The sequence below is a fragment of the Rattus norvegicus genome, chromosome 3 (genome assembly GCF_021556685.1).
Source record: "Rattus norvegicus strain SHRSP/BbbUtx chromosome 3, alternate assembly SHRSP_T2T, whole genome shotgun sequence".
NCBI classification, from domain to species: domain Eukaryota; kingdom Metazoa; phylum Chordata; class Mammalia; order Rodentia; family Muridae; genus Rattus; species Rattus norvegicus.
Window position 1 is genome coordinate 141,050,129 of NC_141536.1, and position 19,142 is coordinate 141,069,270.

The window sequence follows — 19,142 nt, forward strand, 5'->3', positions numbered from 1 at the left end:
CTGAGACGGAAGATAGTTAATGCAGGGAATTGCTTACTTTTGCTGGGAGGTTCAAAACTGAGGACCCTACCACTACCGACTGCAGAAGCCGCCACCTCGCTTCAGCTAAGGGAGCCAAAGAAATGGAAATGAATCTTCAGACCAGGACTCAGGGAACCTCTGTTATTGGATTCGCTGAGGAAGGGACTGCGCCCAGAGCCCAGACCAACTCTGTGTTTGATTAGTGCTGGGCTGTGTGCTCAGAGAACCCACACGTGCCATTTTCCTCACGGTTTCTGTTCCTCTAATGTCGGATTTACTCTTGAATAGAACTTGCGCTGCCTGGAACCCCATTTCCTGTTCTCTGCCAGCTTCTTCGGTGTTTATTCTGCAAGCTACTCGATGGCATTTATGTGCGTGGCGCCCCCTTGTGGTCCCTGGGATATGCAGCGCAGAGCTGTTGGGGAAAGGCTGTGCTGTGTGGCCTTGGACCTAGGATGACCTCACCCTCCTGATCCAAAAGACAAAGGGATGCTGTGGACTCGGTGGGTGTGGCTACACACGGTCGACCCTGGGTACGAGGCTGTTCCCTTTGGCTGCTCCTGGAGATCTGCGGGATTTCCGCCAGATCTCCCAGCCTCCCCAGTTCGCCACTAACTTTGCTCTGGACTTGAAGCTTCGAAGCTTCGCCTTGGGCCTTCTCCCACCATGAAGCTCCTGCTGCTGACTTTGGCTGCGCTACTACTCTTGTCCCAGCTCACTCCAGGTAATGTAGATCTCCTCAGGGAAGGCGCCTGGTAGGCAGGTAGGGAGACCCTGGCCTTGTCAGTGAATCCCCAGGGGCATGGAGGAGGCGTCTTGCATCTTAAGTACCAACAATGACATTGGGAGTGTCTCAGACATCACCCAGTACATATTCAGCTCTATCAAGCTGTGCAGAGGGCCAGTGCTGGGGTAGGAGCAGCCAGAGAGGAGAAGGCAACAGCAGATTTCTTACAAAATAGTCTTCAAAATGTTCTCGGCTTAGTAAAAGCCACAGCCAGCTTAATGGGGGAGAAAAGCTCACGTTTACAGCTCCTCTCTCTGTGTCCCATACTCTGTGCTGGAGCTAGGACTATGGAGGCACACGGCATCCCTCTGTGTTTTAAAACATTACACCCAAAGCTGTGGCAGAGGGAAGCCGAGGAACTGGGTACACATGACTAGGGCCCGGCTAGCCTGAGGTCAGCTGAGTCCTAAATAGTGACATGAAATCAGGCGTGGAGGCACGGGGGGGGGGGGGGTTGATGGGGGGGTGGGGTGGCGGCAGACAGGGAAGGGTGACCCAGGCAAGATAAGCATCCCAGTAATAATCCCAGAGTGGGAGGGGCTGTCTGCAGGGAGACCCACTCCAGAGTGCAGGGGTAGGTGATAGGAACCACAGGTGAGGAAGCAGCCTGGTGAGCATGGATGCCAGGTGAGGGCTGAGGAGAGCATAGGCAGCAGAGGTCAGCCTACCCTTCCCAACAACTCCGTACCAGCTACCTGTCCCCTCCCATGCACCTGGCTTCTGTCCACCCCAAGACTGTCAAACTTTCCACAGTCGGAATGTGCTTTTTCCCTAAACAAGCTAGTCTCAGTTCCCTCCCGCTGCCCTGAAACACCTTTCATCTAAGGGTGAAAGAAAAGCCAAGAGCCCAAGTTGGCAACTGGCTCACCACTGTTTGACTCCTCCTCCTCCTCCCCTCAGCTCCTCCCTCCCCCACACACCACGCCCACCCCCAGAAGGCCTGTGTCCCTAGAATGCTGATGACATCAGGCTGGGTGGCAGGGTTAGTGGGGTTTCTCAGGCAGCACCGCCTGCTGCTACTCATGATGACGACGACAACGATGGTGGTGGTGGTGCTGTTGCTAAAAGTGAATTTAAACCCCTCAGTTCCCAGGAAGTTATTGGAAGAGTTTATCTTCCACTTCCTGTGGCACATCGTGGTAAGAGGGGTTGAGTGGAAGCTGTCAGTGCATTGGTCACCTTCAGTCTTCATCTCCTAGAGCCTACAGTGAGGTGGCTCTGTCTAAGCCCACCAGGCTTCACCTAGCCCTTGACTTATCTTGGTAAAATTTGATTCTTGAAATTATGGTCTTGCTATGACCTGAAACAACTCTTACTTAAGGTAAATGACAATGGTCATCCTAAAGTTGCTCACGAGTGCCCCTAAAGTCTGGAAATTCTACACAGTTCTACTTTTTGACAGTCCCAGGGTCTCATGAAGAAAGGAGGCCGAAGGGTCCATCCCTTAAAAGTGCCTAAAATGACTCAGTGGGTAAAGACACTTGACACCAAACCTGACATCCTGACCTTGAGCACCAGGGCCCTCACAAGAGGAGGGGACTGGCTCCTTCGAGTTGTCCTTGGTGTGTAAAAGCAATGAATGAATGAATGAATGAATGAATGAATGAATGAATGAATGTAGTTGTGAAGTGGTTAAGGGCTGAGGGATGCTTCAGTGGGTGAGAACACTTCCTGAGCAAGCGGAAGCTGAGTTTGGGTCCTTGGCCAATTACATGCAAAGCCAGACATGGAACCCCAGTGTGGGGAGGTGGAGACAGACAGATCCAGGATCTCGCCAGCCAGTTAGGCCAGCCAAAGTGTTGAGTTTCCAACTCAGTGAGAGACCCTGCCTCAGTACAGTATGGGGAGGGATAGAGAACACCCCATATTCTCCTCTAGCTTCTTCATTCATGGAATGCACACACACACACACACACACACACACACACACACACACACACACACACACACAGTGGTTCTGTTTGACATCCTTGAATTAAAATACGCGATCTCATGGCAGCTTGCAGACATCTGTAACTCCAGCCAGGGATCTGCACCCTCTTCTGGCCTCTGAGGGCACTGTAGAAATGTAGTACCCATACAGACATGCAAACAAAAATATTTATACATATAAAATAAAAATAAATAAATCTTTTAAAAAGATCTCATTAAATGGTGGGTTTTCCCATAGCATGGTTGTAAAATCAGGTAGAATTAGGGATACAAAAAACAAATATGCTACTTAGCAAAGTTACTAAGTAGCAAAGTTACCAAGTAGCAAAGTTACCAGTAACAAACGTTACCAAGTGAGGGCGGTGTAAGAGCACATAGCTCTGTCAGCTGAGCGCCCTACTGGTTCTTTCACCTCAGTTCTCTTCCTCCCGTAAGTCTAATCTAGAAGCAAACCGTTCTAGACACAGCAGTTCTAGTAGATTTAGACCCCCTTTGGGGTCACATATTAGATATTTGCATTGGTATTCATAACAGTAGTAAAATTACAGTTATGAAGTAGCAACAAAATAATTTTGTGGCTGGGAGTCACCACGCCATGAGGAACTGTATTAAGGAGTTGATGCGTTAAGAGGGTTGAGAACCACTACATCTAGGGGAGGAGGAGAGGGATGAATGATGCTTGGGAAAATCCCACGCAAGAGTGGGCCACCACGAAGTTTGAAAAAGGCTGACATCAGGCCCAGGGGAGAACGAATTCAAGGCCGAATTTCTGAGGAAAGCACAAAATAAAGAGGAAAGAGAAGCTGACCATGGTGGCACAAACCTCGGGATCCCCCCCACACACACACACACACCAGTTGGGAGAAGCAGGAGTGTAAGGTCATCCTCGACTACAGAATGACCAGTGCTCCCTCCCTCCCCACCTAAAGGAGAAAGGCAAAGGCCCTGAGCAGGAGTGAGAGTTTGTTTTGGGAAACCTGATTGCGTGGGGAAAGAATGGGATGTTTTACTCTTGGGGGTAGGATTTCAGATACCAAGTGTCCGTCGTGGTTCTGATTTGAGAAAACCAGGTTTCTCTGCCATAGTTAGTTAGTCCTTTTGTTCAGCAACAAAGCTGTCAGAGGAGTTCACGCTGGTGTAACAGGAAGTAATAGACCACTCTTGTCCGGTCTCTGCATCGATCTCAAGTTAGCTCCAAGGTTGACCCCAGTTGGCCTTCGGATGCTAACAGGCCAATTCACAGAATATAAGAACCTTAAACCAGCAAGCGTCCTGATTCCCTCCACCAGCCCTGCCACTTACATGTGCTGCCAACCCACAATGCACTGCTCTTATGTTCCTTGAGCTCACGATCATTACTTTTACACTGGAGATTGCACCCAGGGCCTCATATATATTAGACAGTGCTGGACCTCTGACCAGCACCTCCGACCTTAATAATTATCTTGTTTTCTTTCGGAGCATGCTCTTTTAAGTCACTTTTTAAACATTAGGATACAAACTGACTGTTCGTTCTGACGTCTTCACACATGTATACCGTTGTACTTTGCTTGTATCCACCCAATGTGTGAACAGTTCCCAAGATGTAAAAACTGTCTGCTCATTCCAAATGGAACACCAGCAACAATAAGGATTCCACCCAAGTCTAGCAATTTACTGGGCTTACGTTATAAGGGCACGAGTGAGAGGTATATACAGAGAGGGGCACAGGTGACCCCAAAACAGGCGCACTACCAATGTCTTGTGTCAGCATGGACAATGGGATTCGTGGCTGCATAGATCTAGTCCTGCCCCCCACCCCCAGCCTTCCTACTCAATACTCCAGTAACTCCTGACACAAATGCAACCGGGGCAGAATTGCAAACTGTTGGGAGAGGGTGCGAGAGGAAATGGGAATTTAATGATCTACCCAACCCCTCCCTCTATGAGGGGCCTTCAGTAGGCCCAGCCTGGAGGGCCTCGTGCAGGAAGTCACGGCTGCTCTGACTGAGATGGTAATGGTGAGGCTGCAGAGATGGCTCAGGGGTTCAGAGCGCTTGCTGCTCTTCAGGAGGACCTGGGTTGGGTTCCGGACACCCACACGGCATCACTCAACCTTTTGCTACTCCATTTCCAGGGAATGTGCCTCTTCTGACTTCCTTGGGTACTGCACACTCGTGGCTCCCATACATACACGCAGGCAAAAATGTCGTACATAGAGACCAAAGATATGTAAGTCATATGATGATGGCAGAGGCTCACAGTGACAACCACTCATGCACATCAGTTTCTGGGAAGGCCTGTGACTCAGTCTGTTTATGCTGCCTGAGAGGTGGAGTAGTGTGATGGCAGGCCTGTCACATACTGGCCCTTGCCATGGGGCATGGATTCATGACCTGACGAAGAAACCCAGAGACACTTTCTGGAAAGATAAAAAGCCAAGCACTCTCTACACCAGAGGAGAGATGGGGGGTGGGGGGCTTTGGGTGTGGCTTTCTTTCTTTGATACTACTGGAATAGTGCACCCCAAAAGTTTGTAATTTTCTCAGTAGTCTCTCAGGCTGAAGTCCCGGAGCCACTGCTTCAGTTTGCCTCCCCAGAAGGGAGCCCACACAGTCCTGACTGCTTATCTGGGAACACATGGGATGCCTGGACTGTTGTATCCTTTCTGTGGAATGGTAGCATCCAAACAGGAAAGGGAGAATGGAGGCGTCTTTGTTGACCCAGCTCAGCCAAACTATAAATAAATCTACTTTCCTTAAGGAATGGCTGATATTCTCAAGAGAACAGCATTCCATAGAACACACAATACAGCACACACTCACACATGAACCACACACAGCACACTCACACAGCACACACTCACACATACACCACACAGCACACTCACACAGCACACACTCACACACACACCACACACACCACACTCACACAGCACACACTCACACATGCACCACACACAGCACACACTCACACATGCACCACACACAGCACACACTCACACAGCACACACTCACACACACACCACACAGCACACTCACACAGCACACACTCACACATACACCACACACGGCACACACACAGCACACACTCACACATACACCACACACAGCACACTCACACAGCACACACTCACACATACACCACACACAGCACACTCACACAGCACACACACATACACCACACACAGCACACACACATACACCACACACAGCACACACACAGCACACACTCACACATACACCACACACAGCACACACACATACACCACACACGGCACACTCACACAGCACACACTCACACATACACCACACAGCACACTCACACAGCACACACTCACACATACACCACACAGGGCACACTCACACAGCACACACTCACACATACACCACACACAGCACACACACACAGCACACACTCACACATACACCACTCAGCACACTCACACAGCACACACTCACACATACACCACACACAGTACACTCACACAGCACACACTCACACAGCACACACTCACACACTCACACACATCTACCCTTCTACTCTCTCTGGTCCCCACCCACTCCTGCTGATCTCCTTCTCAGCCTCCAAACATCCCCCCTCCCACTTCCATACCTACATTCATGTACCACGGCAGATGTGTGCATGTGTGCACATCAGAAAAAATCTTCTGGGAGTCGTATTAGGAAACCGAGGCTCCCGGCTACTCGGGATCTTCACAGCTGAGGTTTTCAGGTGCTGTTTCTCCACGGACCCTCACTGCCTCTTGCTCTCCCATCCTTTGGCACGGCAGCTGCTGACACGTTGATCCGTTACTATTATTCCACAGTCACCAAGACCTTGCTCCTTCTCTCTACTTCATTTTGAATAGTTTCTGTTTTGGACCTCCAAGCCTTTTCAAAAAGACTTCAAAGTTTATTTATTTATTTATTTATTTATTTAGTCTCATATAAACCAGGTTGACTTTTAACTCACTCTATGGCGGAGACTTGTCTCCTAATCTTCCTGTCTCCACCTCCCGGGTGCCGGAATTATACCTGTGGACTGCACTGATTGGCTGAGGGTTTTTAAAGATGTATTTCTTATTATTTATGTGCATATACTATCTGTGTGTGTGTTTGTACACCCTGTGCATGCCTGGCATCTTCAGAGACCAGAGGAGGCTGTTAGATCTCCTGGAGTTGAAGTTACAGCTTGTGAGCTGCCATGTGGGTGCAGGGAAGCAAACCCAGATCCTCTGACAGAACAGCAAGTGCTCTTAACCTCTGAGACATCTCTGCAGCCCATAAATGCAATGTGTCTTCTAAAGCCTTTCCGCTCTGACCGGTGAGCGTGTAGAATATCCCAGCCCCGAGGACAGTTCTGGTCTCTTGGTGACTCTTCCCCAGGCTTTGGTACTTTCTGCACATGTGTGTTCAAATAAGTATTCTTCAAAGTCGAGGGGTCCCTCTGGAGACCTCCACACCATGGGCGTATCCTTTTTCCTCTCCTCTTTTCTCTCTTCTCAGGCCCATCTGAAGTTTTATATCCTGATTAAAAGAGCTGCCATTAGTCTTTTAAAATTATTTTTACTAATGTTTAGCTAGCCCATAAAGGGTCTCACTGCGACATTTCTGAGCATTTATATCACATTTTGTGTCTCTCCTCCTGTATACACCTTGCCTTCCCCTCTGCCCTTTGGTTGGTCTCTCCACCTTCTGCTTTTCTGACTGTACATTCCATTACTTCTCTTGTTCCCGGTCCCCATCTCCGAACATCGTCTCCTTTCCCAGGTCCCTCTCTACTTTCATGTCATACGTGTGTGATTCCATCTGGTCCATCTATGAAAGGGGCCATGTTTGTCTTTCTGAGTCTATGTCACATTATAATCCCCAGCTCCACCCATTTTCCTGCACCCGGGATGATTCTATTCTTCTTCTTTTTTTTTTTTTTTATTAACTTGAGTATTTCTTATACACATTTCAAGTGTTATTCCCTTTCCCGGTTTCCGGGCAAACATCCCCCTCCCCCCTCCCCTTCCTTATGGGTGTTCCCCTCCCAACCCTCCCCCCATTGCCGCCCTCCCCCCATAGTCTAGTTCACTGGGGGTTCAGTCTTAGCAGGACCCAGGGCTTCCCCTTCCACTGGTGCTCTTACTAGGATATTCATTGCTACCTATGGGGTCAGAGTCCAGGGTCAGTCCATGTATAGTATTTAGGTAGTGGCTTAGTCCCTGGAAGCTCTGGTTGCTTGACATTGTTGTACTTTTGGGGTCTCGAGCCCCTTCAAGCTCTTCCAGTTCTTTCTCTGATTCCTTCAACGGGGGTCCTATTCTCAGTTCAGTGGTTTGCTGCTGGCATTCGCCTCTGTATTTGCTGTATTCTGGCTGTGTCTCTCAGGAGCGATCTACATCCGGCTCCTGTCAGTCTGCGATTCTATTCTTCTTATAACTGAACATAATGTGTACAAGAACCTCGTTTGCTTTGTTCGTCTGTTGATGGACATCTAGACTGATTCCACGTCTAGGCTATTGCGAATGGTACATCAACAGACACTGAAATGCAAGCATCTCTGACAGCACGGACTGCTGTAAAGGCCCTAAGTATATTCAGGAAGGACGCACGTGGGCTACGTGGCCATGCCCATTTTAGTTGGGGAACCTCTGTACTGATTTCCAGAATGGTTGCTCAGGTTTGTCCTCCACCAGCAGTGAACAAGGGTTCCCCTCTCCCCACCTCCTTGGAGACAATCGGTGCCATTTCTTTCCTTGGTGGCACATGGGAATGTGGCTGCCCTTCTGTGCTCTAAGAGAGAACACGCAGAGAGGGCAAGGCCGATAGAGAGGCTGTAGAAGCTGGGACTCTAGGCCTCCTCTTCAAAGGCCCCCCTTGACTTCTCCATGACTTGCTCCACGTCTGGGTCTCCATCAGACTCGCCCAAAGAAAATCTGTGACTCAAATAGAGCTTAAAGACGTCATTCATCTGAGGGACACCGAGGCATCTATAAGCCAAAGGAGGATTGGCTGAGGGACACCGAGGCATCTGTAAGCTGAAGCAGGATTGGCTGAGGGACACCTAGGCATCTGTAAGCCGAAGCAGGATTGGCTGAGGGACACCTAGGCATCTGTAAGCCGAAGCAGGATTGGCATTTCACGGAGAAGTGGTTATGGGGATTTGCTTTGTCTCCGGCAGCAGAGGCTGCCCCTCCTGCAGCTCTGGAGGGATCCATTACTTTCTGCACCTCTTCTTTGCCTCCAGCTGTTTGGTGTAGCCTCATCCTGTTGTTACTATCCATGTTATGAGGGGTTGGGGGGTGTAGACCACAGGGTTTCCTGGAACCCAGGCTGGTACAGCAGTCCTTGAAAGGTAGATTTTCAAAGTTCCATCACTTGTCATTTAGTCTAAATTTGTGCTCAAAAAAAGGTAGAAAAAATGGGGTCGGGAAAAATAACAAGACAAGGTGGGAGGGGTCAGAGGTAAAGCGGGGAGCCTCTCTCACCTGTGCCAGCTCCTCCCGGCCAGGGCTGCCCTCTTCTTACCACGATCTGCTCTGTCTTCTTTGTATCAGGTGATGCTCAGAAATGCTGGAATCTCCACGGCAAGTGCCGTCACCGATGCTCCCGGAAGGAAAGCGTCTATGTCTACTGCACAAACGGGAAGATGTGCTGCGTGAAGCCCAAATACCAGCCGAAGCCGAAGCCGTGGATGTTCTAACTGCCCGGAAGCCGGAAGCCCAGACGATGCAGATGGCCAAGCTGTCCTAGGCTGACCCCATGGACTCTTGAGCTCAGTCAATAAATGTGCCTGCCCAACCTCAATGCTGCCCGCTCATCCACACTAGCAGTGTTTAGTCAGGGGAGTCAGAATTATAATAATCACCGCCATCGTCATCACATGACATCTCTGCCTCTCATAGGTGCAGAGCGGGCTTTTCTCGACTCCATGAGGCATATGCCCACACACTGTTGGGCAGCTCACAGAGATGTGCTTTTATACATTTGTGTCTCTAGAATCATTTAGGCATAAAGCTTAAGGTATAATCATTTTCAGAGCTTGACTCGATCAATTCACAGTAATTCCATTACCCTCATATAATGATTGTTGGTATTATTAACCTCTGTAACCTCAAAATCATTATCTTTAAATCCCGAAACCTTCCTTGCCTGAGACATAAGTGTTCTCTATTAGAGCCTCATTATTATTTGCAGAAGTGTATTAACGAGCACATTCAACTGCCTAGTAGAGGAAACTATGCTACCTCTGAAGGGAAGATGATATTCCTGTCTATAGAGTGTTTTAGATGCCGTCTTAGTCAGGCTTTCTATAGCTTCAATGAAACACCGTGACCAAAAAGCAGGCTGGAGAGAGAGGGGTTTTATTCAGCTTATGCCTCCATATCATAGCTCATCATCAAAGGACGTCAGGACAGGAACTCAAGCAGGGCAGGGACCTGGAGGCAGGAGCTGATGTAGAGGCCACGGATGGGTTCTGCTTGCCTGCTTGCTCTTCATGCCTTGCTCAGATCTTTTTTACAAAAGCCAGGACAACCAGCCCAGGGATGACCTCACCCGCAATGGACTGGACTCTCCCTCATCAATCACAAATTAAGAAAATGCCCTACAGGTTTGCCCACAACTCAGTCTTATGGAGGAGTTTTCTCAGTTGAAGTTTCTTCCTCCCAGATGACTCTAACTTGGGTTGAGCTGACACAAAATTATCCAGCACAGGTGCCATTTATGACACACGCATAACTTAAAACTTATAAGATGTAGCCATACAGCTCATTGGCAGAGGGCTTGCCTAGCATGCATAAGGCCCTAGGTTCCATCCCAAACACCACATAAAAACAATTATAAGTTGTGTGTGTGTGCATACATATGGAAGACAGTCAAAGGAAGGAAGCAATGGTCGATAATCCATAAACAAGTCAATCTCAGGCACACTTCCTAGAATCAGCAGCCACCTTCAAAGGAACTGTTGCAAATACGTTTAGGAAGTGAGAATAAAATACTGATAAAATGGGTGAAGGGATGGAGGCACAGCGTGCATGCCTGTAATCTTAGCAGCTGGGGAGCATTAGCAGGAGGGTTAGGAGTTCAACACCAGCTTCTGCTGTATTGTCGATGTAAGGCCAGCTGAGCGTACAGAAGAACCCATTTCAAAGACCAAACAGTTGAGACTAGCAGCTCATGCCTGTAATCCCAGCCCTTGGGAGGCTGAAGAAGACAGGGAATCACCAAGAGTTTGAGGCTGGACTAAAACTAGCATGGGCTACTGAATAAGACCTTCTCCTAATAATAATAACAATATAATGCCTTTTAAAGGGGCCACTTTTCTATTGCTATGTTCAAGCATCCTATCTAAAATACAATAAAATAGCCCCTGTGTGCTATTTGATTGATAGTTACGGGCATTGAGTGAGTCGTCCTTCTGTTATTGCCATGTGAGTCTCCCACGTGACCACATCTCCTTCCTTTGCTTCCTCCATAGAGGCTGGGTAGACCCAAGAGCTGTGCCCTGATACACAGCATTTTTAGACTTCTGTTACATCTGCTAAAGTCCTATTGGCCGCAGCAAGGCAGATGACCCAGGATCGTTGTGGGAAAGGACCACAGGACAGGAATGGGGGTATGAGTCACTGTGGATCGCCATGTATTGGTACATCCTAATCAAATGGAGCCCCTAAAGATAACTGAGACATTCTAAACCAGAGTGACAGTGTCTGAAATGAAGACTGCCATGGATGTGCTTCAAAGCACACTGGATGTGCCACAGGAAAAAGAATCGGTGAACCCAAAGGCAGATGGATAAAAATAAACAAACTAGGCACGGAGAAACAGGGAGTGAAAGGGAGCCTGAGCAAGCAATTGTACATTTAAACACAGTCCCGGAAGAAGAGACAAGTGGGGAAGGGAACCATATTTTGAAAGATAACAGCTGAAAGAAAGGTGTCAATCTGCTGGCTCATCTAGAAGTTGAGTGACCTGCAAAGTATCAGACACAGTGAAATGGAGTGGAAGAATCATAGCGAAACACGAGCTTCAGACCCTGTCTCAAACCTCAGGCAGCTCGTGAGAAATGACAGCTGAAAAAGGATGACCTTTGACCTCCACATATACACATACATTCATGTACCTGTACATACACACACGCACATACACATACACACACATATACACACACCCACACCCACAAACACACACATACACACATATGCACACACATATGCACACACACATACACACACATAGACACACATGCACACACACATACACGCACACGTACACACACACACACACACACACACAGAGAAAATGGAAATAAAAGTAACAATCAATTCCCACGTCCTGTGCACCTTGGTCCTGGAAGTCTGACTGGACTGGTGAGGGAAAGAAGAAAGGACAGACAGACACACATACGGGAAAGCTGCGGTTAGATAAGCCGTGTGCTCTAGTGGAGCGACAACTACCAATGGTGGTTTCAGTGTGTCCAGCACAGAAGGAAGAGCTTACTAGTCTCACAGGAGGGCTCTGTAGGCCAGCAGTCTCAGGAGGTAAACACGCAGCAGAAGGAGGCTGCAGTTGCAGGTTTTAGCACACACGGATCAGTTGTAAACACTCCTACTAGGACCAGAGGGAGAAGGCTTTGCCAATATGGGGAAAAGCTTTGCCAACTTTCCGTGAGTCTTTTGGTCCTTGTCCTGGTGGTTCCCATGGCAACAATACACATTCACTCTGGACTTTCCTCACGGGGGCTTCCTGGGAACTCTACAGTCAATAGCAACAGAAATCGTCCTGTGAATGGGGGTTGAACAATGCCCTCTTCAACGATCACTTGGTGATTAAAGAAATCAAGGAATAAAATGTTTTCATCCTAGAATCAAATGAAAAAGTAACATGGCAAAAACTTTGTAAGGCGGCTAAGAGAGATCTCCATCATTTTGAGAGCCTACATTTAAAAGTCAGAGTAGTTTCAGATAAATAACCGAACGATGTGCCATGAGGTCTTAGAAACACAAGAACAGGTCAAACTCGAAATTGGTTAGGGTTTTATTTCTGTGAAGAGACACCAGGACCATGGCAACTCTTATAAAAAAAAAAAAACACTTAATGGGGCTGCCTTAGAGTTTCAGAGGTTTAGTCCATCATCATCTTGGTGGAAAACATGGTGGTATGCAGGCAAACATGGGGCTGGAGAGGTAGTTGAGAGTTCTATATCTGAATTAGCAGGCAGCAGACAGAGAACTGGCTTGAGCTTCTGAGTCCTCAAAGTCTGCACGCTAGTGACATGCTTCCTCCAAGAAGGTGACACCTCCTGGTAATTCCACTCCCTATGGATCAAGCATTCAAACACATGAGTCTGTGGAAGCCATTCCTTTTCAAACTATCACAATGGGGAAAGGTCAGAAAGAAGCTAAAAGAACAAGGCAAAGAATTATTTAGACAGAGCTAGTTCTTTGGAAAGATAAACAGGAGGGCTGAGGGGAAATGGCTCACTGGCTTCACAAATGGGAGAACAGGGTTCAGATCCCCAGAACCCATGTAAATGTTGGATGCATAGCAACAGCCTCTATAGAGAGATGGGAGGCAGACATCACGGGAGATCCCCAGAAGCACGTGGGCCACCTTGTCCAGTGTATGCAGTGGAAATATAACAACGGTCCTGTCTCAGGCGAAGTAAATGGTGAGGATCCACACAGAAAGCCAACCTCTGACCTTCACACACACACACACACACACACACACACACACACACACACCCCGAGAGATTTACATACAAAAATGTGAGCACACATTTAAAAAGAAAAGATAAACAAGGCTGACAAATTGTTGGCCAAATTAACCAAGAAAGAAAGCCAGAGGGCTCTGATGAGAAGGTCATCCAGATGGCTCTGTGGCTGGACGAGCCTGCCACAGAAGCATGGTGACTCGAGTTCAATACCTAGAACCCACATGAAGGTCAGAGGAGAGAAACAACTCCACGACATTGTCCTGTGACCTTCACAAGCATGTCGTGGGCATCTTGAACACACAAGGATAATAAGTAATTTTTAAGTTATAAAAATACAACTGGAGATTCAAATGGAGACATTATAGCAGGTACTAATAAAGTCTAGAGGGTCATTAAGAAACTGCTTGAGGGGGCAGGGAGATGGCTCAGGGCACATGATGCTACGTTTGATGACCTGAGTTTGATAGTCAGGCAAATATTATCTGTAAAAATAGATCAATCTAAACTGACCTATAAGCAGCAATGAGGGGTAGGCAGTGACTTAGTGGTGAATACTTGCCCAACATGTACAGAGCCCTGGATCTGATCCCCAGGACTACAAGAAAGGAAAAGAGGAAAAGGAAGAAGAGAAGGAAAAAGAAGAGGAAGCAGCAGCAGCAGCAGGAGCTGGAGAGGTGGCTCAGTGGTTAAGAGCACTGGCTGTTCTTACAGAGGACCAGGCTTCAGTTCCCAGCACCCACAGGGTGGCTCGCCTCTGTCTGTGACTCCAGCCCCAGGGGTCTGACACCTTCTTCTAACCTCTGCAGGAGCCAGGTACAGATATGGAGAAAACATTCATAGACATCAAATAAAAAAAATAAACTTTTTTAAAGCCATGAGCAGTAGTGATAGAGTCTCCCAGTGGCTGCAGAGATGGCTCAGTGATCAAGAGCATTTGCTGCTCTTGCAAAGGACTTAATCTGGGGTCCCAGCACCGACATGACAACTCACAAACTCCAGTTCAGGGAATCCAATGACATTATCTTGGCCTCTTTGGATGTCTACACACTCATGTGCACAGCGTAGGATGGTGCCACGATTTGTGCAGTATTTTTGTTCCAGGAAAATTCAGTTGACAAGAAATACTTGCATCTGGATTTCTCATCTACAAGTCTGGGGGATAAGCCAATATTTCATTCTCCTAGACAGCACTACATATTTCAAGCCACTAAGGTCCCTAGCCCCAGTCCCTTACTTACCAGTAGAGAATCAACCATCAAAAATGTACCTGGTAGATTCCCCCAGGAAACCACTAGAGGACAGTATCTGCCTGTAAGACTCCTTGATGGGCAACTGACCGACGTTTTGAAGAAAAGTTGTCTCAAACAGAGCTGCCCAGGCTGGCCTCGACCCTCCCAAGTGCTGGAATTACAAATGCATGCTGCAAGGTTCTCAAAGGGTCTTCACCATGCTACTGGAATTATAAAGAATGAAAGATTTTATAGCTTCTGTGGGAGGTATTTTAAGTCTAAACATCTTTCATTGAAAAAGTTTTGCTGGGCCTGATGGCACACACATTGAATTCCAGCAGGCAGGAAGCAGAGGCAGGTGGACCTCTGTGAGTTCAAGGCCAGACTGGATTTCATTTAGACATGGCTACACAGAAAGATCCTGTCTAGAATTTATATATATGGAGAGAGAGAGAGAGAGAGAGAGAGAGAGAGAGAGAGAGAGAGAGAGAGAGAGAGAGAATATATTCTGGAATGACAAAGGCATAAAGCCACTGCTTGACTTCATTTTACTTTTAAACTACATTTTACACATTTTTACTTGTTCTTCTGTATAATAAACATAGTCTGGTCTTCATTCTCTCATTTGTGCATCTCCATTTTGAAACTTTTCTCAGCAAACACGTTCTACTTTTTTACAATTAGGGAAAACATTGTTTTCAAAGCACTAGAGGGAGCTGGAGAGACGGCACAGCAGTTGGGAGCATACACTGCTCTCGAGGAGAGAAGACCAGGGTTCAGTTCCCAGCACCCACAACCGAGAGCTCACAACTGCTTGTAATCCCAGCTCCGGAGAATCCAATGCCTCTCACCTCTAAGGACACTCACACACTCGTGTGTACACAACCACATAGGCGTACTCACACACCAAACACAAATATATATATTTTAAAGTAAGTATAAAATTAAACATAGGAAAGGGTTTAGAAATCCATCCAATCTGTCTGTTGTGGCTTTCTTTGATATGACCCAAGAAGAGAGATACAGCATCACTTCTGGAACATTCGGGCCAAAAATAGGTACGCTGTCTAATCTAGTCATAAGTAGACAGCAGCAACTCAAACAGAAGGACACTCCATACACAGCAGGCTGGATGAGTGACAGATGTCAGTGACTCAATCATGATGAACTCTCTTTTCCTCGAGTACCCTAGGCTGTCTTTGAACTGTCTGTGTAGCTAATCTTAGCCTCCTACCTCCACCTCGCCCGTGTCATGTTCAACTGGTGTGGTGCTGGGGATCAAAGCCAGGGCTTGGTGTGTGGTAGGCAAAACATTCTAGCGGCTGTGAGGCATGGCTAGCGCTGAAGCTCTAGTCTGGGGTCGAGGAGATCAAACAAATGTTACAACTGAGAGATGGTGTTTATCTAGGTAAGCTCTGAGGATTAAACAATGAGTTTTTTTTCATTGTTAACAACTGGGTTTACATTCTGTGTGGTTACATAAACAAGCACCTTTGTCTTAGGAAAACAAAGGAGTGAAATTAAAAAACAAAACCCCAAGCCAGCACACCTAAAATTTACCTGCAAACTGCTCACGGAGTTTGGAGTTGCACGCTAAGGCGGTAAGGATGAAAAATGGATTCACTGTCTTCACTGAGACTTCCTCCTCTGAGAGGACTTACTTATTTCAAGTTGACATAAAACTAACCTACCTGACTGACTCTTGGTCAGCTAGACCCACAAATCACCGTTAAACCCCAGTCTTTCTATTCTTGCTCTTCCTCAAGACTTCACATTAATATTTGACATCACCGGGGCTGGGGATTTAGCTCAGTGGTAGAGCGCTTACCTAGGAAGCGCAAGGCCCTGGGTTCGGTCCCCAGCTCCGAAAAAAAGAACCAAAAAAAAAATATATATATTTGACATCACCATTTAAGCCATCTTCAAACTTACAAGACTCAGTTTTACAAACACAAACACTTTAAAGAGTCGGTCTCTTTTCAAAAACATGTTTGTTGATTGATGTATTTTTATTTTATGTGAGTGCTCTATCTGCATTGCACCTGCGGGCCAGAAGAGGGCGCCAGATCACACTACAGATGGTTGTGAGCCACCATGTGGTTGCTAGGGATTGAACTCAGGACCTCTGGAAGTGCAGTCACTGAGTCATCCTCCAGCCCCCAATCTCCTTTAAAAGAAAAAAAACCAAAGTCTCTCAACTGTGGGCTGTAATATAATTTTAAAAATGAAGTAAATACTTTCTCACTTCAAAAGGAAAGAAATTAACTCTCTTGTTCTCCTCCCATAATATACTCACACACAATAAGAAATAAACTATGTCAACACACTTCAAAATTGGCTAAAATAAATTTTTATAAGATGTCAAAAGAGATTTTTACACAATTCATAAATTCTTTACGAAAATAGTTGCCAGTGTAAGTCTAATGTCTTAAAGATTTATTTATTTATTCATTTATTTATTTATTTCATGTATATGAGTACACTGTCCTGTCTTCAAACATAGCAGAAGAAGGCATCAGATCTCATTACAGATGGTTGTGAGCCACCATGTGGTTGCTGGGATTTGAACTCAGGACCTCTGGAAGAGCTCCTAACCACCAAGCCATCTCTCCAGCCCGTAAGACAATTTTGTAAGTTACTTACAAACTTGACAGCAAAAGGAGCAGAACCAGGTACAGTCACAATCCGAACAAAGCCAAATTTCAAGTGTGTAAATAATGTGGAATCCGCTCACAATCTCCTGAGCTCTGGTCACTTCTCTGGCCCCACCGTTGAAAGCGCACACAGCTTGTCCTTCACATTCCCAGCTAGCTCCATACCACCATGGCTGCTGTTCTTAGTGGCTGGTTACCCTAGTACCGGCATCTCCAAAATGCTGGGGTCTCTTGCCTCAGCTGGGCTGCACCTTCACCAATAGCTTCTCCTGGGCTCTCTTCAGGGACTCCAGTCCTTCACACAGTGCCAAGCCTCAGCTGCAACCCATGACCCCCTCATGCCTTTGAAGCCAATGCCACCCAGGCGACTCTTACACTACAAGTTCAGCTGCCAGCGGGAGGTACGACATGGGCAACCTCTGGACCACAGCTTGCACTAACCCTCAGGAAACGCTTCCCAGAAGAGTTCACCTCAGTGATGCTTACGCACAGCTCAATCCCTGCTGACTGTTCAGCCCCAGCTGAACAGCATCCATTGTCCCGGGGAAGTAAAAGATTTACTTTAGTGATTTTGGTTTCTTGTTGATCATAGCCAATTTTTTCAGCCCCAGCGGAACAGAGCCATCTGCTTCCCTCTGAAACTTCACAGCCATTTCCTTCCTATGCACTGCTCGCAAGATTCTTTTTTAATATGAATTTCCAGTCATGCCCTCTTTTTTTAAAAGACTTATTTATCCATTTTATATATGAGTACACTGTACACTGGTGTGTCTGAAGAAGGCATCAGATTACATGGTTGAGGGTGGTTGTGAGCCACCATGTGGCTGCTGGGATTTGAACTCAGGACCTCTGGAAGAGCAGTCAGTGCTCTTAACCGCTGAGCCATCTCTCCAGCCCCTCAAGATTCTTATTATCCAAGATCTTACAGGCCATCCCACTGAGGTCTCAATACTCCATGACTTTTCTAGCCCAAAGTTCCAAAGTCCTTCCACAATCCTCCTCACAACATGTCAGGACTATCACAGCAAAACCTGACTTCTGGTAACAACTTGTCTTGGGATTTTTTTATTGCTGAAATGATACACGAACAAGTTGTAGAGGAGAGGGATTCTTTGGCTTAAACATCCACATTGTGGTTCATCACTGAAGGAAGTCGGGGAAGGAACCTGGAGGCAGGAGCTGATGCAGAGGCCATGGAGGAGTGATGCTTGCTGATTTACTCCTCAAGGCTTGCTCAGCCTGCTTTCTTATAGAATCCAGGACCACCAGCCCAAGCCTGACACCACCCACAACAGGCTGGGCCCTCCCCGATCCAGCACTTGTTAAGAAAATGCCTACAAGTTTGCCTACACTCTGAACTTACGGAGGCATTTTCTCAATTGAGGCTCCCTCCTCTCAGAAGACTCTAGCTTGTGTCAAGCTGACATAAAACTATTCAACACAGTCAGTGTCTGAGGAAACCATGGAAACTCTTCGTACTATTCCGGAGGTTTTCCAGCGATAAAACTATTTTGAGAAGGTAGCCAGAGCATGCCTCTTGCTCAGAAACAACGACAGATCACAGTGACTTGTATTACTGGGCCCGTTCAAAGGTGCTGAGCCACCCTCTCTGACCCCCCCCATCCTCCACCAGCTACCCCATTATAGGCTGTGGTGATTTCCACCTGACAACAAAGAAACCTGACAATCAGGCTCAAAAAGTGACTGGCTCTGGGTCCCACAGCCTGATTCCCATGGCATAGCTGGGGTGAGAACTTGAGTCTCTCCTACCCCCACTCTTAGAAGTCATCACCAACTTCACAGCAAAGTCCCAAAGCCACGAGTGTGACA

The 19,142-nt window shown here is 47.2% G+C and overlaps 1 protein-coding gene across 1 annotated transcript; it reads left to right on the forward strand.

Moving 5' to 3' along the window:
• Positions 1 to 681: 681 nt before the first annotated feature.
• Positions 682 to 9,516, forward strand: Defb36 (defensin beta 36). The gene is made up of 2 exons (NM_001037515.1): positions 682 to 745; positions 9,267 to 9,516. The coding sequence occupies exons 1-2, from the start codon at positions 688 to 690 to the stop codon at positions 9,410 to 9,412; spliced, it is 204 nt and encodes a 67-aa protein (NP_001032604.1). The 5' UTR covers positions 682 to 687; the 3' UTR covers positions 9,413 to 9,516.
• The last annotated feature ends 9,626 nt before the right edge of the window (positions 9,517 to 19,142 follow it).

What these genes read in the sequence shown, in the direction of transcription:
- Defb36 (NM_001037515.1), top strand. Translation starts at nt 688, where the DNA reads ATGAAGCTCCTGCTGCTGACTTTGGCTGCGCTACTACTCTTGTCCCAG. An exon ending in CTTGTCCCAGCTCACTCCAG is followed by an intron (nt 746 to 9,266) that starts GTAATGTAGATC and finishes TCTTTGTATCAG; the next exon opens with GTGATGCTCAGAAATGCTGG.